Below are 24,510 nucleotides of genomic sequence, written 5' to 3' on the forward strand. Positions count from 1 at the left end.
CTGTTTTGTTTCAGTCACCACTATTATGTCGATCTGGTACTTATCTAATTCCTCAGCTAGCTCCATTTCTTTGCCATTCAGGCTTCTTATGTTGATAGTACCGATCTTTAACTCTGGTGATGTTGAGTTGGGGTTTGTTTTCAGATTTGTTCCAGTAGCTGACTTTTCGCTGTTTGCCCTGGTTCCCTGGCGAAAACAACGGGGGCCTTGTTTAACCATGCGACGCCCCAGCCGGCGTGAAATTTTGTCATGTTGTACCATCATTTTTTATTTTGGTTTAACCAATAAGAATACAATTTGGTCGGCTAAATCCCAAATTGCCAGCCCATCCTCGTTCATTCAGTATCAAAATAGATACCCAACAGGGTGCACCACGAGAAGGTGAGGATTGGACATTAGGTCAGAAGCCCTTGTCGGTTCTCCACATTCCTTTAAAGGCTATGTGGAGGTCTCCTTTCAGTTATACAGCTTTGACCCTTAAGCACCCCTTAGATGATTTTTAAAGGATATAATATCGCTAAGTTTTTATCCAGCTTAAATCATTTAAATCCAAATTCAGACCAGTTTAGTCACATGTATAAAAATCATTGTGAGATAGTTATTGTTATAATATAAAATTTTCCAGAGTCGAAAGTGAACAACAGCTCGAAGAGATAAAAGAAGAACTGGAGTCTCAACAAGCAATATATGATGCACAGATTAAAGCGCTTGAAGAGAAGCTGTTCCAACAAAAAGAAATAGCAACTCAATTGGACAAGCAAGTCACTCAGTTAGAGAAACAAGTAACAATGTTAGATCTCACAAACAAATCATTAGAAAAAAAAAATTCATTATTGGATTATGAACTCCTTCAAATTAAAGAAGAGGTAAGAATATTAAGTTTGAAGGCTAACCTTTTTCATAAAATTTTTTCTTTATTTTCTGGAAAATAGCTTTCGTTTTTCTGTATTCAAATTTCTATAGCTGTTTCACTGATTCACGTTGAAGTTTCTGAAACAGAAACTATGTGGAACTGAAATGAAAATAATTTACTAACTGACTTACTAACTTACATACTACTTACTTACTTACACTAACTTACATAGTGATGTTTTGTCAACTCAAGCTCACATTATATTATCGGAGCCATTTTTAAAAATACACACGTGAAGAATGTGAATGAAATGACATTGAAAATAAGGACAGTCACATCATATGCATAATGACAAGCAGTGTTGGAACTCTCTGGTAATCTGATTACTGCTGCAGGAAGATAGGGCTGTGTCAAAATTTTTGTAGGATCACACCAGTTCTGTTGCAGGTAACAGAGTTCTCTTACTATTAAGAAACTATTAGAAAAGAAATTGAAATTTCGTTACAAAAGAAAGCGCAATGCTCTTCAGTTCTATAATAGTTTTAGGACCAAACTCTGCTTTAAATTGGAATTTTTGTAGTATCCTGGCATTCTTCCATGAAATGGCCCTTAACCAAGGACAAAAAGTACATTTGTTCATACCAAATGTACTTTTTGTATTCTCTTCTTCTGATCATGGGGATTCTTTCTGTCTGTCTAAAATACTGAGTCCATATTGATGAGATATGCTGGACACCTGGAAAGAGAAGATCCTGGTAGTCCTTGAGTGGTTTCAGAAAGGTGGAGACTGTGAATTGGTACCTGACACCTTTGGTTTGGAAGTTTGGTTCCTTTTTTTTATTTTAAGGAATTTGGTAGGGGTTCTTATTTTTGTTGTATCCCTTTTATTTGATGTAAGAAGACTTGTTGTTCCAGATGCAGCTTATTTGGCTGCATGGCATATAGACTAGCTTTTCACAATTACTCAACAATATCTGCCCTGAATTAGTTTTACTGTTCGGGTAGGGGGAGATCTAGCCTTCTCGAATACTTTCGTTACAAAGTAGTTGGATGGGCCTCTGGTGTTAAGCCTTCTACACACACACACAGAGAGAGAGAGAAAGTGAGAGAGATCTACACATCATTTTGCATTACTGTCCTGCCAAGACATTTGGAATTTGCAAAACTTGAGCCTCCAGCACAGAGCGAATTTCATCTTCAAGATCAGCACATCTGGAGCAACAGTGCTGCTTATTTGAACAAAATGGATTAAAAAAAAAAACATTACAAAAAGTCTTTAAATTACACACCTCCAAGGACTCATTACGGGGAGGCAATACTCCACTCTACACAGCTGTTATCTCACCTTAATCCTCTGACTATAACAGAGTACTACAACCATTAATAAATAATGCCAACGTCTTAAAAAAAAAGACTCCAAACCAATCAAAATACACATGAGCCATATTTCTAACCTATCTTATATCAAAGGTACAATGGACAGACTTGTCTCACTCCAAAAACATGGAATTACAACAACCTATAAACAAAGTTTCCACCTTCCTGAGACAGTTTAAGGGCACTCGGGTGTCTACACTATCCACTGCTAATGTGGGAAACCCCTCCCTCCCCCAGTATTTTAGATAGGATGGACCAACTTGGTCAGAAGAAAACAACACAATGGTGTGAAAACCTAAAACTAGACCTAGCAACACTTACGTTAGATAAAGACCAATTTCACAAGAGCTGGAGAAAGGCAAGCTATTACACAAATCCCAATTTAAAGTACAAAAACAAAAACTACTCACTGATGAGACCTCAATAAAGGTTGAAACTGGTCTGGGTAGTGACCTTCTCTCATAATGTAGAACAGTAATACAGCTCCTAGGAGCTAAGTTCACATTATGGGTAAATATCAAGAATAGTGATCGGATCTTGCTCCACCTTTGACATGAGTTGCCTCAGCTTGCACTTCCTTAAGGGTCAGTTGCTGCAGTATCCAGGTATTTGCTTACGCTTGGAATAGCCGAACTTTATATGGTTTCTACTATATTCGGCTAAGAAACGATATGGGATGCAATATCCCTTAACTTATACAAAAACTGTTTTCCTGAAAGTATCAAGTTCTATAGAACCTATAAAAGATCTGATGTTGTGATTGGCACAAATTTTAGTATGCTGCCCTACTTTTTGCCAGAAGTAATTTCAGATTGTGAAGAGTGTCACTTTTGCCTCCATACATGTAACTGTCCTTGTTCTCAAGCATTTTGTCTTTGCTGAGTGTTCTCATGATTGTACTACATGAGAAATTTACATCACCACTTACTTCCTATTGATAATTTTCCTTGGAATTAATCTTATCTGTTAGGACTCCAGCATTATTAGATCTTATATTTCAGTCTTCTAAGGTACTCTTTACTCTATTAATCCACTTAGATCTTAATTTCTATAACATATTTATATATCTTGGTTTCTAAAATCTGTAATAGGAAGCTTCTAAACTGAATTAAACAATATGTAACACCTCTTCTACTCAAAACTCATGCAGGTTTCTTGAAAATCTGTAGCACTGCTGAACATCTCCACTGCCTTAGGTTGCTAGATGGAGTAAGAGATAAAACCTTCCCTTGATCTTAAACTTCATAGATTTCTCAAAAGCCTTCAATTCAATCAGTAGACCAAGGATGTTCAAAATTCTCAGTTATTATAGCAAATGCTTGAAAATAATCAAAGCAATATTAAAACTGTACTAGAATTATCATGCTAGAATAATGGTTAATTGAGAGATGATTGAGAGCTTTCCTCTTTACACTGGAGTTCATCAGGAAGACACTTTGGCACCATGTTGTTTTATTAATATTACCCTTGATTATGTATTCAAACTCACAGGAAATGGATATTGAATAACTCAAGAATTCAGCAGGACCAACCAACATAAGTAGTCTGTTTTGCAAATAATGTCACATTGATTAACTAACATTCAGATTGTCCAAAACTACTAAGATAATCAATGTCAATGCAGCACTGATTGGATTTGCAGTCAACAGCAGTAAAACTAAAGTTGAAGTTGCAAAGAGCAGAATACAAGACAATATTGAAGTAAATGATTTTCAGTATTGGTTCCTACATTGATACTCAGATGTAGTGAAAAGAAAGCACAATGCTCTTCAGTTCTATAAAAGTAACTAATATTTCAAAATCCAAACTCTTCACAAATACCAAAATTAATCTATACCCAAACCACCAGTCAAGCCATATTTACATATGCTGCTCAGACATGGAACATAATACTCAACAAGCAGTTAATATCATCAATAGGTTTGAGACAACATGCCTTCAAACAGTACTAGGATATATATGGCAAGATCACATTCCTAATACTGTCATTCTTCTAGAAAGCCAGCAAATACCCCTAATAGAAACAATTCAAAAAGTCGACTGTTGGTTGGGACACCAACTTAGACATCCATCTTCACCTACCTTCAGTGATCTTGCTCTGTATTGGCTAACTATTTGACACAGAGGAAGACTAAGAAATCAGTTTTGGCAATACATAAGCAAACTTCATCTGACATTTACCATTTGGCGCAAAACAGAGCAACTTGTTTCACGTTCATCCAGTAGACTTTCTCCATGAGTTTTCGTTATGTAAATATTTCTCTATTGTTATGTGAATAAGTGATGATATTTCAGTCTTCTAAAGTACTCCTTAAAGTATTAATCCACCTAGATCATGGTTTCACACTTGTTTTTTTTTCTAGCCTAGATAAAAACATCTGTTCTGTTAGTCTTTCCTCTCCCATTCTGTTTAAATGAGCTGAGTTATCTCTACTCGCATACTCCTGAATGTCAACAATACCACTTCCCCAATATCATTTTTAATATGAGGCTGTCATTGATGCCATCTATTTACTCCTGTTTTTCTCACAACTATCTATGGTCTCTCTTAGATTTTATTGAAAATGGCTCTCAGTTGTTGACCTTCTGAGAATACCCTCTGAATTATGCAGAGGGCCTGGTCAGAAGGTCAAAATCCAAGATGATTGGAGTAGAACTCTCATAGTACCATCATTAAAAAAGGGAATAAAGCAGAACGTGAGAATTAGAGGAATTTCTCTACTAAGTGTCTCAATGAGCTTTATGCAATCATACTTGAAAAGAGGCTGAGAAAAATTGGGAAAGAGAAACTAGAACAGCAAGCTGGGTTCAGGCCAAATAGAGGTTGTCAGGATCATATTTTCACTTTATGACAAATAGTTAACTCATGGGAGTATGACATGGATCTGCACTTAAGTTTTGTAGATTTGGAAAAGGCATACAGCAAAGTGCCTAGCAAAAAGCTTTTCAAATGTGGGTTAAATGAAACATTATACAAAGCAATTCATAATTTTTACTTAAGTCAGCAGTTAGAATTGAAGGAAATACAGGAAGATGGTTTGATGTAAAATGAGGTGTAGGACAAGGATGCACATTATCTTCACTTTTGTTCATCTCTATGGATCACATTATAAAAGAAAGTGGCATTAAACCTGATATTAGAATTGGAGATTTTAAACTTAATTCTTTGCTTTATGCAGACAACATTGTACTCCTAAACACATCCAGCATAAGTATCCAGGATTCTCTAATTAAATTGAATAACAGCTGTAACAAATTTGGCATGAAAATCAACAATAAAAAAGACTATTACTATGAAAATAGGTAGGAACATAGAAAACTTTAGTTGCATTCTGAATGATATCCTATAGAACGGTTAAATTTTTCAGCTAAATAGCTGAAAAATTTTAGTGAAAATGGCAAGTTAAATCTGGAAATAGATATACAAGATGGTGTTCAAACCAGTTTTATGTTATGGATATGAGAATTGGGTTAGAAATAAAATACTTGAATAAAGAGTGAGACCACAGATAGGAGAGAGGACATCAAGTAGAATCATATTAAAAATGAAAGCATTAGGAAGGAACTTGACATTGTTTGCATTCAAGAATAGGGAGATGAAGTTGTTGGATTACTTAGTTGTTGAGGAACACACTGACATACAGAGATAAAGAGGTTATTATTCCCCTTGATAAAGCGTTGATACTTCCACAGGTGGATTACTGTGCTCAGGTCTGGTCACCTGGATTCCTTGGAAATGAGGAGGCTGTGGAGAGGGTTCAGAGAAGAGTGATCAAGTTGGTGAGTGATGTAAAAAATGCTCCCTACATTGATAGATAGGGAGAGCTTGTGGATTGCAGAGGTTGGTTGATAGGCAGAGAAGAGGGGATATGATAGAAACATTTAAATTACTGAAAGGTTTTTATAGGATTAATGCAGGGGAAATGTTTCAGTTGTGTGATAGTGATGGAAGAACAAGAGGTCATCTCTGGAAATTAAAGAGGAGTGTGGTTAACAAGGGTGTCAGAACAAGGTTTTTTGCCTGGAGGGTGGTGAATGAGTGGAATTCATTGTGTGCCTAACTTAGTTGTGAGCTCTTCGTCTGTAAATGAATTCAAGAAGACATATGACAGAGATTGAAAGTTTATTTTTCACTTGGTCAGACTATAATAAATTTAGTTTAATCCTTTATCCAAGTGTGTGCAAACAAAGTTTGCATCTGAAAGTATCTTCAGGACTGGGGTAAAGTGGTACAACAGTGGGCAACTCCTTGCAAAGGTGGAGCAAGATACCAACACTCCTATCTCAGTATCTCCCATAATGCAAAACGCATCTCCTTGCAGATCTGTATAATGTTATGCATTAAGGGAAGGGCTGCTACCCAGACTAGTTTCGACCTTTATTGAGGTCTCTTCAGTGGGAGCATTATTCCCTTAATGCATAACATTATACAGATCCGCAAGGAGATGTGTTTTGCATTATGGGAGATACTGAGATAGGAGTGTTGGTATCTTGCTCCACCTTTGCAAGAAGTTGCCCGCTGTTGTACCACTTTACCCCAGTCCTGAAGATACTTTCAGGTGCAAACTTTGTTTGCACACACTTGGATAAAGGATTAAACTAAATTTATTATAGTCTGACCAAGTGAAAAATAAACTTTCAGCATCTTTCTCTAAATCCAGAGTAATTGAATAAAAAGGTGGCACACTGTGTGGCAGCTCCTACAGGAGGAGATGACCTTGCTAATGCTTCTGCCTTGGTATCTCCACTTAGGGCCTAGCTCCCACTGAAGAGACCTCAATAAAGGTCGAAACTAGCCTGGGTAGTGGCCCTTCCCTTAATGCATAACATTATACAGATCCACAAGGAGATGTGTTTTGCATTATGGGAGATACTGAGATAGGAGTGTTGGTAGCTTGCTCCACCTTTGCAAGGAGTTGCCCAGTGTTGTACCACTTTACCCCAGTCCTGAAGATACTTTCAGGTGCAAAATTTGTTTGCACACACTTGGATAAAGGATTAAACTAAATTTATTAATGACAGATATTGTTTTGCTAGTTTGGGTCTCCTGCAATGAGTCTACTGACTCCATGGAGATACCCATAATAATAATAATAATGTGTGAGCAAAGCTAATCTAATGTGGTATGGTCTCTTAAATAGAATGGAAGAGGAAAGATTAGCAAAACAGGTGTTAGATGACAGGAAGAAGGCCTACAGGAAGACCAAGGTTGATCAATTCAGTAAGAAATGCCTTAAAAGAATGAAATATTCTTCAAGTCTCTTCAACCCTTAGGAGGTTGGCAACCATGTCACGGAACCTTTTTTCTTTCTTTTGCTGCTCTGGAACATTTATGGTAATTAAAGCCAGTTCAGTCCTTAATGTCTTCAAACCACATTCTCCTGGGTCTCCCTCTTTTTCCATCCAGTTTCCCTTCTAATATTAATTTCTAAATGTCTTGTCTAATTAGATGTCCAAAATATTTAAGTTTTCGTTCTTTAATTATTTTCATTAATCTTCTTTTCATTTTTGCTTTCTTTAAAACATTTTAGTTTTTCATTTTCTCTGTCCATGTTATTTTCACCATTCTTCTGATGGTCCACATTTCAAAAGCTAATAATTTTTTCTCTGCTTTATTTAGAGTCCAAGTTTCACTGTTGTAGAGAAGGCTTGACCGATATAATATTTTATTAATCTTTTTCTTGTGTCTATATTAATGTCTCTGGATGTTAACAGTTTTCATATCAATAAAGTTTTTTCTTGCTATCTCTATTCTTTTTATTTCTTTAAGGGAATTTCCTTTGTCTGTAAACATCATCATCAAATTCCTGATATATATACTCTCAAGGGTATGATATGTATAGTACTACATGAAAAATTTACATCATTACTAACTTCCTATCTACAATTTTCCTCCAAATCAGTCTGTTAAATGTCAAGACCCTGATATTATCAGGTCTTATATTTCTGTCTTCTAAGGCACTTCTTACTTTATCACTCCACCTCTATCTCGGGTCTTTTTCCTGCCAACCTAGCAGAGAACACTTGTTTTGCTAATCTTTCCTCTCCTTAAGTGACCATACCACCTGAGATTAGCTCTACTAATGCATTCCTGAATGCTGATAATATCAAGTTCTTTTCTAATATCCTTATTTTTAATATGATGTTGCCACTGATGCCATCTGCTCATGCCTCTAATCTTTCTCAGGACTCTCATATCTGCAGTCTCTAGTCTTTGGTCAAGTGTTTTACTTCTAAACCAGCTACCACATCCATAAGTTAAAATTGGTTTGAACACTGTCTTGTATACAACTAATTTAGTGTTTTGGCTAATTTCTCTCTTATTCCATATAAATTTATTCAGTTGACTTCCTATCATACCAGCTTTGTTGATTCTGTTGTCTATTTGCATATTTAATTTACCATCTTCGCTAAAAATCGTGCCTAAGTAGCTGAAATGTTTTACTTGTTCTATGGGTTCTCCATTCACAATGTGCAGTTGATATTTTCAAAGCTTCAACCTATTTTCATTGTCTTTGGCTTGCTATTGCTGACCTTCATAACATATCTATTACAAGAGTTATTCAATTTAGTCAGGCAATCTTGCAGACTTGTAGCGGATTTATTTAGAAGTGTTGGATCGTAACTTCTTTTCAATCATGTTTTATCGTCTTATAGCTCTCTCTCTCGTTAGTATTCAATTAGTTGTATGCTGATATATCATCCGAACATGAAGAAAATTTACATTATACTGCGCCACTCCATGTTCTGAATCGCATGAGCAACTTTGATAAATCAACCATCAACTGTACTAGGTTATTATAAAGCTGATTTTAGGCAGAGGTTCTCTTTATTGTATAGGGTTCCTGCCAGGATTCGAATTATTTTAATGAGCGGTGCAATGAAAAAATCGGGCAAAATCAAGATTCAATTCAAACAAAATTATTTAATGCAGTGACATAAATTACATCATAACACAATATTCTAACAGGGACATTATGATTGAACGAATATAAAGTTCTCATTAAGTCACTAGTATACTACTCAGCTGAGCTTAAACTTTATAATTAAAGATTATATTTAACAGATCTTATCCTTTTTATTACAAAGAGCTTATATCATAACTCTACTCTGATTAAGGTTACATTTCAAAACAATTTTAAATATCAAATCAGTTCAAGGTATTCAGAAGAATACAACTCATGACCAACTTTCATGAGTTGTATTCTTCTGATTAACTGAGCCTAGAGAATTACAAATTGAATTCAGACATTCAATTTGTAATTCTCTAGGCTCAGTTAATCAATTTTAGTTCATGTAAGTTTGAGATTCCTAAATCACAATGTGTAGGCTTCACAGTATTCTCATTCAGTTAATGAACACTTAATTCAATAACATAGCATTTATCATTTGAAGAGGGAAAAGTCTTAGCACATCACATATTAAATCTTGACTCGCTGAATACTGCAACTAGGAACGATTTCCTTTCGGAGGAATTAATTTTCGATACTTCTCGCTAAGTATAGTAAAGGTAATCTTACCAGGATATAGCTTCAATACATCATAAGTAGATCGAACAACAATTTTTAAGTCCTTGCTGACTTTTACTATGTAGTAACACAAACTTAAAAAAAAAAAAGTCTTCCAATTCCGCGACTGATATGTAGACTCAGGAGAATATAATCTGTATGCACTTGGTTTAAGTTATCTACTTATTCTTATATGTATTAACCTATTATTCTTGCACTATTTCGCTGCTAGGCGTTAGGAAGTTTTGGTAAAATTCCAACTCAGAAAAAAGGTAAGTTAAAATACCAAGTGATTTCCCCCGGTCCTTTAAATACTGTTTTTTGGCACGTCAAAATTCCCCTCCAGTCTCCAGCTACCATTCTCTATATTTCCCTACTCGATTCTGTTTTTACTCACGTTTTTGTATCTACTCCTTCCTTTTTTCTGCCAAACACTGGTTCTCCCCAGTTTAGCTCACATCAACTTCGCCTTGTGCATAGTATAGAGCAAATACGCGCTAACTAAAAATAACATAATTTCTCATAGCAACCAATCAAGTGATACAACAAAGAATCTTCTGGATATATCAAAATTACATATATTACAGTTTCTAACATTATATTAAAGAAATTAAATTCACAAAATTAATGATATTTTAATACACAGCTTTTCATAACTGTAATTTATCCCAAACATATATAAATAAATAAATATTGATTAACATAACTTGAAGAAATTACATAAATAGCAAATTATGAGCATGAGACTATTAATTTTAAAAAAAAAACAAATGTTGCTCAGGGAATGGTAGATTATGTTGGACTCTGAATAATATATTAACAATTTCCATTTCTCTTCATTCAGAATCCAACAGAAGTATAACATCATCTGCATAAAGAGCTGAGATTAACATCTCCAATTTTGATGTCAGGTTTAATAGGATTTTCCTTCATAATGTGATCCATATAGATAATGAATAAAAGAGGGGATAATGTACATCCTTGTCTGACACCAGATTTAACATTAGACCACCTTCCTATACTTCCTTCAATTCTAACTGCTGACTTACAACTCAAATAGAGACTAAGTATTGCTTGATATAATGCCCCATTAACACCATATAACTGTAGCGTTTGGAATATCTTCTCTCTTGGCATATGCCTTTTCCAGATCTACAAAACTTAAATACAGATCTTTGTTATATTCCCATGATTTCTCAACTATCTGTCATAAAGTGAAAATCTGATCCTGACAGCCTCTATTTGACCTGAATCCAGCTTGTTCTTCACCAAGCTTTTCTTCCACAATCCTCTTCAACCGTTTCTCAAGTATACTTGCATATATCTTACCAGGAACATTCAGTAATGAAATGCCTCTGTAATTCTCACTTTCAGTTTTATTTCCCTCTTTATATGTGGGTACTATGAGAGCTCTACTCCAATCATCTGGAATTCATCCCTCTGTCCAGGCCTTCTTAACTATGCAGTTCAGCTATGTATGACTTTTATACCTCCATTTCTGGTATGTATATGTATTCCTGCCTGCATGCCTGGTCAGTGTTTTTTAACCACTGTGCTGTCATTACTCTTGTTTCATTTAGCAGTTTTTCAAAGTAATTACTCCATACTTTAAGGATATCTTTTTCTCCTGTTTTCATGTCACCTTTATCAACTCTAATTCCTTTTACAGAATATGTTGCCACATTCTTGATATTTATTTTCAATGTTCTTGCCAAAGTCCTCTCGTGACTTTTGTTTAGCCAGTTTTACGCAGTGTATATCTTTCTTACATTTGTCTCTGTATTCTCTAAGAGCACAAGCTGACTTATTTGTGAGGCAGTTTTGATATGCTTTCTTCTTTTACTTCACTGCCTCTCTAACTTCCTTTGTCCACTATGGAGTTCTGATTTTTCTATCATTGCACACAACCTCAACCTTACCACATGCCTCTGGCTGAATAAGTGTTTTCTTCAGGGCTTGCCACTGAATCTCAAAGGTTTGGTTTTTATTTTCAAATTCTTTCATTTTTTCTTCAATAATCTTTGTGTATTTTAGTCTACAGTTCACATCTGAGAGCTACTCAACTTTTATTCTCTTACATGTTCTTACTTTTCTTAAAAATTTTAAGAACATGTAAAACTTTCTTTCATGTTCTTCTTTTCGATATGAAATTCAATTTTCTCCTGCTCAAGACCAAATGGTGATCACTTTGAATTTCAAATCCTCTGCACACCCTGTTGTTCTGCTCCAGTGGGGAAAACATCACTATCAACAATAACATAGTCAATGAGACTTTTCTTATTCCTTGCCCCTTCTCTCCATGTGAATTTGTGCACATTTTTATGTTGGAACATTGTGTTAGTAATAACCAGTCCATGTCCTGACCAGAAATCCAACAGGTATTTGCCATTATTATTAACTTTGCTCTTTTCTCCAAATTTTCCCCGAAATATTTTTGTATGTCTGACAATCATTTCCTACTCTGCTATTTAGATCTCCAACAAGGACCAACTTTTCGTTTTTCATTTTTTCATTATGTCAGTTGTTTTCTTTAAAGCCTCAAAAAATTCCTCCACTTCTACCTTAGTAGAACCTTCTGTGAGGCCATATGCACAAATAAGTATTATTGTCCAGTTCCACATTCTCATATCTGCCCACATCACTCTACTTGAGACTGCCTGCCATTCAAGATTTGCCTTGTATTTTGTTTTGAATACTATGGCTACTCCTTCTTTTTCTTGAATTCATTGCCTGAATATAACATTTTGTATTTATTGCTCAGAAAGATGTCAGAGTTTTTGTCTTTTTTTGTTTCAGTCACCCCATTATGTCGATTTGGTACTCATCTAATTCCTGAACTAGCTCCATTTCTTTCCCATTCAGGCTTCTTATGTTGATAGTACAAATCTTTAACTGTGGTGATGTTGAGTTAGGGTGTGTTTTCAGATTTGTTCCAGTAGCTGACTTTTCGCTGTCCACCCTGGTTCACTGTCGAAAACAATGGGGTCCTTGTTTAACCAAGCACTGCATGAAATTCTGTCATGTTGTACCATCATTTGAAATTTTGGTTTAAGCCAATATGAATATGATTTGGTCGGCTAAATCTCAAATTGCCAGCCAATCCTCGTCTGTTTGCTATCCGGGTGCACCTAACAGTACTTATAGCTGAATCTGAAGATTCAGCTATAAGGACTGTGTCATCTGCATACCTGAAGTTGTTGAAGTTCCTACCCCCGACTTTTACACCCTTCAATTCTGAAATGTTTTTAAAAACTTGCTCACTATATATATTTTACATTAAGGGTGATAAGACACGTCCTTGTCTTACTCCTTTTTTTGATTTTAAAGTTGTCAGAATATGCCTTTTTATATCTTATTGAGGCTATTTGATTCCTGTATATATTTGTAATTATACGTAGATCTTTTCCTTTTAACCTGTTATTCTGTAGGATATGTATTCATTTCTTGTGATCTATTGAATCAAATGCTTTGGTGTAATCTAGTGGTTCTCAAAGGGTGAGCCAGGCCTCACTGGTGCTTCCTAGAAGATTTCCAGGTGCGCCCTGTGGTATTCCAGAGAAATATGTGTCCAGATATAAAAATAAATATAGTTACTCTATTATACCTTTTCATTACGGATATATTGCTTTTTTTGTCAACACATCATTATGTTAATTAACAGCGGTTTTTCTTTCAAAGAGAACAAGAATATGGTTTATTCTTGTTGTGTATATTGCTTATTTTAAAAGTATTGGAAGTAGATGTTATGTGCATATTACTTATTTTCAGATAAATACACCCAAATAAAATGGATAGATTTCTTAAAAATAAGCGTGATATTGAAGAATCAGATTCTGGAAGTGAACAAAAGTTAAGTGCAAGTAAGAAAGCAAAATCGCCGCCTACTTGCAAATATAATGAAAGTTATTTAAGCTTTGGTTTCACTTGGACTGGAAGTGAAGATCATCCTTTGCTGCTATGTTTAGTATGTGTATGTAAAATAGAAATGAATCATTGCTTCCTAGTAAATTGAGTAAACATTTTAAAACTGTACACTCTAATTTACAAGATAAGTCTGTAAGTTTTTTCAAGAGATTGTCTGAACAGCAAACAAAAGCAGCAAATTCTTTTAAAAGTATAATGACTGTTTCTGATAAAGCTCAAATCGCTTCTTATCAAGTCTTAGAACTGATAGCAAAAAATATGAAAGATCATACTTTAGGTGAGCCACTTATTTTGCCTGCATGCAAAAAAATGGTCATGACAATGCTAGGAAATGAAGCAGCAATGAAAATAAGCAAGATTCCTCTGTCCAATGATACAGTTCACAGGTGTATTATAGAAATGTCTTCTGATATCGAGAAAAATGTATGCAGTATTAAACTTCAATATTCAAATTTTGCATTGCAAATTGGCGAGTCAACAGACATTACCAACAAGGCACAACTCTTAGCATTCGTCCATTTTATTAATGAAGATTAAATAGTAAATCAGTTTCTTTTTTGCAAAGAATTAAGTGTCTACAAAAGGTGAGGACGTTTTTAACATTTTGAATAGCTATCTTGATAAATGGCAGTTAACATGGAAGTCGTGTGTAGAACAAAATGAGAATGTTATCGTACCTCACTGCTTTCTTCATAGGGAGGCCTTGATGGCAAAAACATTGGGAGAAAAATTAAGAGAAGTTTTAGATCAAGTTGTTCAGATGGTAAACTTTATTAAAACAAGACCTGTCAAATCGCATTTATTCGAAAAGCTTTGTATCGATATGGATTCACAACACAGATGGCTGCTTTTACACTGGGGTGAGGTGGCTGTCAAGGGGGAAAGTACTTACCCGTGTACACGAGCTACGACCAAGAACTTCTTGCGTTTTTTGAAGAGATGAAACAATTACTTTTTTGTAACCTCCTTCGGTGCAAATTTTGGATTGCCAGGTTACAGTATTTGGCATATATTTTAGCAGCTCAATATTTTGAATACTAGCATGCAAGGGAAAGAAGAAAATATTCTCACATCCACTGACAAAATGAAAGCATTTCAGAGAAAACTACAGATTTGGAAAAGAAAAGCTGTTGTAGGTAATTTGGAAATGTTTCCATTGGTAAGTAAAACTTGCATAAATGAAACACTTCCAATAATAGTTGAACATTTAACAAGTTTAGAAGAAAATTTGAGTTCTTATTTTCTATCACTTAACACTGAACAAGACGATTGGATTAGAAACCCATTTATGGAAACTTCAAGTGATTTTGGTTTAACATTAACAGAAGAAGAAGAACTGGTAGCTATATCCACTGATCGTGGATTGATGATTAAACATAAGGAATTGTCTCTTGAACCCTTTTGGATTTCTATAAAAGAAGAATGTGTGTCAATATCTAAAAAAGCTTTGAACAATTTACTACAAGTTTCAACATCATATTTATGTGAATTAGGATTTTCTACCCTCACCACAATTAAGTGTAAAAAGAGAGGAACTCTTCAATGTATTGACGAGGAAATGAGCTTGCCTTTCAAATATATGCCCAAACAATGAAGCAATCGCTAGGCCACATCAGGCTCATGTTTCTCATAAACACAAGAATGAATAAACTTAAGGTATGTTTCAATTTATTTTTTTTATCACATTATTTTTTTTCTGTAATATTTGACTTAATTATTATAACATTTCTCAGAAATTTTTATATAGTGCGCCTACAATTATTTGTAGGATTTTAAATGCGCCCCGACTTCAAAAAGTTTGAGAACCACTGGTGTAATCAATAATACAAAGATATATGCTTTTCTGGTTATCAAGGCTTCTTTCACATAATGTTTTCAAATTCAAAATTCCTTCTCTTGTACCTAGTATATAGTCTGCGCTTTGGATGTTGAAAGAAAGTATTCATTATGCATAAGTTGTTTTGTACGCAGAATTGTATCAATCTCTCGCCTCTTTCATTTCTTCTGCCTAATCCAAATTTTCCAACAACTGGATTTTCTTCCCTGAAATGAAATATGACAATATTTCAGTGCTGACAAGTGATAGACTAATTTGGAGAAAATTGTTGATAGGTGATAAATAATAGTGTACACTTAATCATGTAGTTCTGTCATAATAGCCTGAACACTCCTTAACCCTTTAACTGCTGATTTTATATTCTACTGACATTGTCCCATGTGCTGAATTAATTTTGCAAAAAATTTATAAATAAAATCAATTAAAATTCTTACTGAAGTAAGAAGTCTGGACAGCATCATACATTCTTGATATACACTTGTTCACTCACAAAATTGGCAATAATATTGTTTTATAAAATTTGCATAATCAAGGGGTGTCCACTTGATTAAGCAAATTACACACATTAATTTATGTGGAATTACCAGGATCTTCATCTGAAGTACACAATTCATGCCATCTACCCCTCCACCACAACTAGTATTTTTTGTCTGTAAATTGCATGTGTTCTGAAGGACCGATTTGTCCGTATGTGGAATGAAAAATCCTGCTACCTCCGTATAAGATCGGATAACCCACCTTCGATTGAAAAAGTCCACATATATAGATTCCTCCCGTCACGACGAGAATCGAACTTAGGCCTTTTCCGATTGAAGGGCGCAATGTACCATCATTCTTCCAATTGCGCTACGGAGGTGCTTAATATGATTAGTTGCACCAGTTCAAATTTTTCTCTTTAGATGTCATACAAGGACAGAAACCCAAGTCAAATAAACTTCAATCGAGTTAACTCGATCGTAGCAAGGTCGCCATTTTTTTTCTGCACTTGAGTTAACTCGACCATAGCAGTTAAAGGGTTAAGGGTACATATCACAAAAGTAATAATGATGGCCAGGTCTTAAATTCATATGGTTAAATTTGGTTTGAATTCCTTGTATACAGCTACTTGAGTGTTTTGACTAATTTCACTCGTATAGCTCCTACCATACCAGCTTTGATAATTTTGTTTATTTTCTTATTTAACTTACCAACATTTGAGTGTAATTCACTCTGATTGCTGCTTGACTTAGATTTTTTTAAAAAGTTTCTGGCACACTTTTCTCTTCAATATGATATTGAATTTCATCCTGCTGAAAACTAAACCTCCATTTTAAATGCCCTATATAATCTTGTATCATGAACCAGCATGAAGACATCAACAATATCATAGTCAATGAGGTTTTTCTTATTTTTTGCATCTTCTCTCGATTAGAATTTGTGCAGTTTTGTTGGGATGTGTGTTAGTCATCACTGACACACATCCAACTTTTTCTTTGTATCAGTGCTCTGTCTAATGCCTCTAAAAATTCCCTCATTTCTTCCTTAGTAGAACTTTCTGTGGGCCCATAAGCATAAATGTTTCATCAATCAATTCTCCATTCTGATTTTTGCTTGCATCACTCTACATGATATTGCTTTACCATTCAGATTATTCTTCTATCATCATCATGCCTATCAACAATTTGGGTCTAGAGTGGCCTGTTCCGGCCTTAGAAATCATTATTGAATCTCTTAAGAGGACGTTCTGGTTTTCTTTTTCCTAATGGTTTGTAATTTAAGGCTTGTTTTGATAATCTTTCTGTTTTCGTTCTTTCAACATGTTCCATCCATTTGTGTTTATATTTTTTTAATTTTTTCCATTACTGATTCCTGGTTTAATTCTTTCATAATCTCTTAGTTTCTTTTGTGATCAAATAGAGTATACTTTGCAGTTTTTTATCAAACTTCATTTCAGTTGTTATTAATCTTTGTCTTTTTGTTTTATTGTCCATATTTCACTTCCATACAATAGGACTGGTAGGGCTAATGTATTGTATACTTTTAGTCTGGTTTATTTTTGTACTAGGTTTGGTTTAAATATAGAGTTAATTACACCTGTTATTGTTAAATATTTTGCAATTTTTAGGTTTATATATATGTATTCATACATCCATATGAATTATGGATGTATTCATACATCCATAATTTTTAGGTTTATATATATGTATTCATACATCCAAGGTAGTCAAATGAATTCACCTGTTCTAAAATCTTGTTATCTATTACTATTATAGATAACAAGATTTCTATAGGCCATTGTTTTTTTTTTTTTTTTTTCTCTTCATATCATTCCATAATCTTTGGCTATCTCATTTAAATTTAAAAGGAGAGTGTTTAAGTTCACAGTAGGAGAAAGCTTAATACCTTGATGGAAATTCCATTTTATTGTTATTTCATTTAAGTAAATATTAAAAAGAGTTGCTGAGAGGGGACATGCCTGTCAGACAGACCCCTTGGTTTATCTCTCTCATATATGATAGCTAATTATTTAATCTTATTTGTATTTGGTTATTTTCATATATATGTATAATAGCTTTAGAATATTATTTAGTATTTGTCTTTTAATACATTAAATAAAATGCTTTTTCAAAGTCAATAAATGTAATATGTGTTTCTAAATTGTATTCTCTTCTTTTCTCTATCATTAATTTCATGCAGCAGGCTATACCCAGGACAATCATGTATAGCAGCAGGCTATACATGATCATCCTTTTATAAATCCATTCTGTACTTCTAAAATAAAGTTTTCAGAATATTTTATTAGTTTATTTAAAATTCTGCTATATATTTTGTAACAGGAATTTAGTATACTTATACCTCTATAGTTTTTAGGGTCATCTCTACTATCTTTTTTAGTAGAGGTTTCACAAGAGTATCACAAGCAATTGTGATAGGGATCACAATTGCTTTTTTCCATTCTATTGGGGGGTTACTAGTTGAATAGATTTTATTTAAAAATAATAGGAGTCGTCTTTCTTTGAATCTTGTTCCTGCATATTTATATAATTCTGAACCTAACTCATCTTCTCCAGGTGATTTTCCGTTTCTTGTTTCTTTCATGCTGATTTCTAATTCTTATTTCTAATTCTGATCTCTAATTTAGTTATTTCCTTTTCATTTTCATTAAATGTTAGCCAGTTATCTTTTTTAAAATAGATCCTTCTATTATTATTTATTATATATTATCCTTCTGTTTAGTGTTGAATACTATTGCTACTTCATTTCTCTGATTATAACATATTTTATTTGTTATTTAGAGGAATCTTGCCTGTTTTTGTCTTCTTTGTTTGTTATACCTGTCATGTGTTGACCTGGTATGTCTCCAATTCTTTATCCATTTCCTTTTTCATTGATGCTTCTTATTATGTTGTTGGTGCCAATCTTGAACTCTGCTAATGTTGAGTTGGAGTTTGTTTCAGTAGCTGACTTTTCCCTTTGCCCTGTTCTCTGAAAATAGCAGCCTTCCAGCATGCATGAAATTTCATGATCTTGTACCATTTTATTTTGGTTTAAGCCAATAAGAATATACTTTTGTCAGCTTATCCTAAATTACCAGCTCATCCTCATTTGTTCAGTATCTAGGTAGATAACCTGCTCAGGATACATCATGAGAAAGCAATTGAACATTAGTTCAGAAGGGCTGATCATTTCTTCATTCTCCACATTCCTTGGAAGTTCAAGTGGAGGTCTTCTCTTAGTTTTCTGGCTTTGACCTTCAAATGATGTAAAACAGAGGCACTCAAGTTGGGTGAGTGGACAGCCTATAGCTTACTTGCTCTCCAGCCAGCTGGTTGTGGGTTTGAAACCCACTGTGAGCATGGATGTTTGTAAACTCCTGCTCTGGATGAGCTTGTATAGCTACTTGATTTTATAAGAATTGTCTTATAAACTTTTTTCTTTAAAAAAAAAAAAAGCATTAAATGGGTTTCTATTATGAATAATAACTAGTACTGAAGTCTTTGCTAAACAGCTGTAGTTTTTTGTGAAGTATCTTGAGCAGTATAGAAATTCTCCTCTTTCTCAAGAGCACTTTAATTTCATTTTGTTCTTGATTGAATATTCTCATGTCTGATTGTAATATGTATATAAGATTGTAATATATATAAGATTGTAATGTATATAAGATTGTAATATGTATATAAAGTTAACAAGTATGTAAACTTTACAGGCCTCAAGACACATTACTCACATTGCATCCTTAAAAGCAAGCAATTTGAAACTGACTCAAGAATTAGGAGAAATGACTGAAAAATTAAAAGAAGCTAAGGATGCAATTGAAAATTTACATAGCAACTTGGAAAGTATGCAGGTAATATTATACTGGTAATTTGGTTTTTAAGTTGGATTGCTTACGACAAAAAATAGTAAGTCTATGAATGCCTTTAAATTGAAATTGATATTGTGTCCTCTAAATTGAGTACTGAAAATATGGATAAGCTATATTCCTGCTAACACCTTTCTTCTAATTGAAATGAAATTTGTGTCATTCTGCCTTTTAAGGCACATCACTTCATAACTTGGTCTTCCTCTGGACCTTTTGCTTCAAAAATCTTGATTTGTTAATTTTTTCTTCTCCTATTATCTTTAAATACTTAATATTAGTGTTGCTTACCATCATTAACATTTAACTGTGTTTAAACAAAGTGTAAATGATGTGGTTTAAGGGTTTTATATTTAAAAACCGAAGATGACATTTCACGGTATCTGTTAATGTGAAATGTCCTCTAAGAACTTTTTTTTAACAGCATGAAGTCTGTTGCCTGTAGTAGATTATACAAAGAATACAGCTCATATGTACATTTCTCTCAGTATATATATTTTGTATTTGTTAATAGTGTCATGTTGCCTTGAAATTGAATATAACATTCACAAATCTTAATTCCACCAATAATAAAAGTAATATGATTCATCTTTTGTGAAGGGGGGGGGTGAGAAAAAATGCTCTAGCATCATGAAAGCCATCTTCATAGAAGCTTATTGTAAATCTTGTACAAGTATTTTTTTTTTCTGATCTAATCAAGTTGTGTATGTAGTCCATCTCTCAATAAATAGAATAAATTTGGCATAAACATCCATACATATTAAATCCAACATAATTTCAAAGCCAACGACAGAAACTATAGAAGTTTTGTTGCGAAAATTTAACCAGAGAACTTACGGTAAATATGCTCGCCGCCATATGAGTTGCCCTAGCCGAACCTAATAGGTGGCATGCACGCTATGTAGTGTCCATATATTCACATCCTATTGGTTCATTTTGATAGTGAAACCTATCACATGAACCCTTTGGCTCTTTATTTTTAGTAAATACAAGTTAAGCATTTTTATTAATTTCTCTAATTGTGTAAAGATCTATTTGATGCTAGAAGATCAGGTTGTGCACACACATAAAGTTAATCCTAAGCACAAGTCAAAATTTCTACTGCAAAGACTTAAAAAATAATAGCAACAGCATGGTTACACTTTGTGTAGCATATGATTATTATTGCAAACAAACCATTGCACCCAAAGACACGTTGAGGGATACTCACATGATCCACGCAATATCTATTATACCTCTCCTTCAACACATTCACTGACAGAGCACTAACTACAGACTCTGGAAATTCATCTACCATTCCCCAAGTAAAAAATCTGGTCCTCACTCCCTTGCTAATTGCACTCTTACAGTCAGTTTTCTCCTGTAGGATTATAAAACCTCTGCATCAGTCTTGTGATCCTGTCCTATAGGCCACTCCAATCATCTTGATCACGTGCTTCTGAATTCTCTCCACAGTTTCCTCATTCTGAAGAAACCTAGGTGACCAAACCCTGTGCACAGTAATTCAGATGTAGCCATATAAAGAGGGATGGTAACTTCTTTATTTCTGTTTGTAATTCTTCAATAACCAAGTAATCTTATGAACTACTATGGCAATATGTCTTAATACCCCAGAATGATATATGCACGTAAACACAAGAAAGATATTTAATTAACCAAATATTTCGGTCTGGAAATAGCAAACCATCCTCAGTGGTATTACAAGAACAGTTTTAAAAGAATACAAGCTAGAATACTAACAATAGATCATTAAAAATAGAACACGCCGTGTGATGTTATATCACTAAGTATGAAACAGAATATTTTGAAGTAGAGACATGATTGAAAAAAAAAAAAAAATTAATGAGTAATCTTGATTAGATTTTTTTTTTTTTTTTCTTAATCATGTCTCTACTTCAAAATATTCCGTTTCATACTTAGTGATATAACATCACGCGCCGTGTTCTATTTTTAACGATCTATTGTTAGTATTCTAGCTTGTATTCTTTTAAAACTGTTCTTGTAATACTACTGAGGATGGTCTGCTATTTCCAGACCGAAATATTTGGTTAATTAAATATCTTTCTTGTGTTTATGTGCATATCATTCAGTCTTATGTCACAAGTAACCTTAAAACAGCAAAGTCTTAATATCCCATCTACCAAATCTCTCTAGCTTTATCAATTTCCTGCAGTACAGTACCATTGTAGTACATAGCTAAAATACATAACTTGACCACTTTTCACATTAAACTGATAGCTGTTATCTTTTGCCCGTACTATCAGCCTATTTGTAATTCTTCAAGCTTGCTACATTACCTTGATTATCTATTACACTATCCAATTTTCTATTATTAGCAAACAACTGAATATTCCCCTTTATAATTTTTTGTATCATTGCTGTACAATTAAATAGTACTAGTCCAAGTACAGAGCACTTTTGCACACTGCAAAAACAGTCCTCAAAAAAGTAGATGAATTCTGCTCCTCCATATACTACTTAGAATCTGTCAGCCACTCTTGTATCCATATCACCATCTTCTTATCCACTACTATTTGTTTCATTACTTCTCTTCTTCTCTTATCCACTACTGTTTGTGCAGCTTTTCATATGGTATGTGGCCAAATACCTTTTAAAATCCAGCGGTATTATCATTTACCCATTCCCTTTATCTAACTCAACTGTCACTATTATTAAAAAAAGTGGGTAAATTAATAACACATGACCTATGTTTCTCAGTCATGCTGTCCATTCTTGAATTTTATCTTTGATCAATTTCTTCAATAAATTTAACGCTACTCCCAGGATACCGATTGGTTTATAATTTGCTGTATCAGTTTTGGAGCCTTTTTTATGTAGTGGAACTATTTTTATTTTACATTGCTTCCACTCCTTCGGACTTTACTAGAACTTGAACGTATGTCTAATAGTCCAGTTATATTTTCACATGTGAGCTAATATTTCACCTAATGACCATATTTGTATCGAGACTCTGCAGTATCTCAATGCAGTTCATCAGCCTTTATTCACACATCAGTTCCTGTCACATTAGATGATAGACCCTTGCAATGTGTGCACTGAACTATTTTGTCCACTTCTGCTGCCTCTATCTTAGCACTTTTTCAAGTTATTCTTTTTTTCTCTTTTTCCAAAAGCATGAGAATAGTTTGGGATTTCCTTTGGTCGTCTGCTTAGCTAATTTCATTTCCTAATCTAATTTTGTCTTTCTCGCCATGCTTGTTGCCTTCTTGCCTTTGCCTTGTACTGCTGGTGAGCTTGCTGATAATCTTTCTCCTTGTATATCCTCGTACATTTTTTTATTTTATTAATTTGCAGCTCCTATATAATGATATTGCTAATCCATGTAAATCCTGATTTATTCTCTTCACCTTGTATATATATACAGTCTGATATTGCTTTCTTCAGACACACCTACATTTCCTTTGCAGATTCTTATCATCCATCTCTTTCGTAAAGGTTATATGGAATGTATTTTCCCCTTAGATAAGTTTACTACTTTAGTTTCTGAAGAAGTTTTTATTACTTTATTTACTGGAAAAAAAAAAACTGTTAATGCTAGGAAAAAAATTTTATTGGTCATTAATAGTACAATAGAAAATTAATAAATCTGATTACTTTTGTTAACACCCTATAATGATGAGATATGCAAACATTTTTTTAATAATTTAATTATTTTTTTTTAATTTGCAAACTACTATAGGTGTTTGAGAAACTAGTAAATGATTCCAGACAGTCATAAGGAAAAGTGAATTTCATAATTATATTCTGTTCTAGTGATACCATTCACTGTCAAAACATTTGAACCCAGAATTGTTTTGTCATGTGCATTGTAGACAGCATTGATTAATTTTGCCATTAGCATGCTGTTGGCTTCAGTGGTAAATAGGATTATATATCTCGTAATGTTTGTGTTCATTTCTATTTTTGCTTCATGTCATTGCCCATTTGTTTGATCTGAAGAAGAATATGATATACTCATAATGAAATGTATTTTTACTTTATTTAAATACTTTGTTTTTATTATCTAATTTTATGTAATTTAATGTGTAGTCCTTTATTTTTATTAAATGATTACATTGGCATTCACATCTTTAATGTGTTCCATATAGGTTATAAATAATAGTGAAGATTGCATATAGTCTTATTTTGCCTGATTTAGCAAACTATCTTCCTGTACATCTTTCAGCTATGAGGGTGGGGAGGGGGGGAGATTGTGAAATTTGATGTTCCAGAAACACAGCCCTATATTTCTTTAAAGAAAGATCTTGCATTGTATTTAATTTTGTTTCCTTCTTATTTTTTTGATGATATCCTAATCTCCAAACGTGATCAGGTCTTTTGACTTGGACCAACTTGCACATCTAGTCTAGCCTTTCTTGGCACACTCATATCAGCTGTAGTTTTTTTTTTTCCCCAACCTCCACAAAACTAAGTGTGCTCTTCTGCTCAAAGCACTACCACTGTAGACTCTAAATTCCAAATGTGCCCGACCTTAGAATACTGCTTAATGCTATCCAGAAGATGGAAGTCCAATTAATTGGTGATTGCCCCTCTCACATTTACTTTAGTCGCTGTCTCATGGATCTGTTTCTAACTTATGTCTATGGTCAGTGTTCTGCTGAACTAACCACCATCATTCTTCCAATCAGCTTTTGTCAGATAGCCATCCCTG

The 24,510-nt window shown here is 33.9% G+C and overlaps 1 protein-coding gene across 1 annotated transcript in view; it reads left to right on the top strand.

Annotated features, from left to right (window-relative positions):
• Positions 1–24,510, top strand: part of LOC150101893 (citron Rho-interacting kinase-like) — a 594,274-nt gene that overhangs the window by 371,586 nt on the left and 198,178 nt on the right. The window contains exons 24-25 of the mRNA XM_090400165.1: positions 626–866; positions 19,686–19,826. Of these exons, the coding sequence (XP_090256291.1) occupies positions 626–866; positions 19,686–19,826 (382 nt within the window). The remainder of the gene's footprint in view (positions 1–625; positions 867–19,685; positions 19,827–24,510) is intronic.

The sequence above is a fragment of the Typopeltis vanoorti genome, chromosome 11 (genome assembly GCF_054136105.1).
Source record: "Typopeltis vanoorti isolate ZY-2024b chromosome 11, IOZ_Tvanoo_1.0, whole genome shotgun sequence".
Taxonomy (NCBI): Eukaryota; Metazoa; Arthropoda; class Arachnida; order Uropygi; family Thelyphonidae; genus Typopeltis; species Typopeltis vanoorti.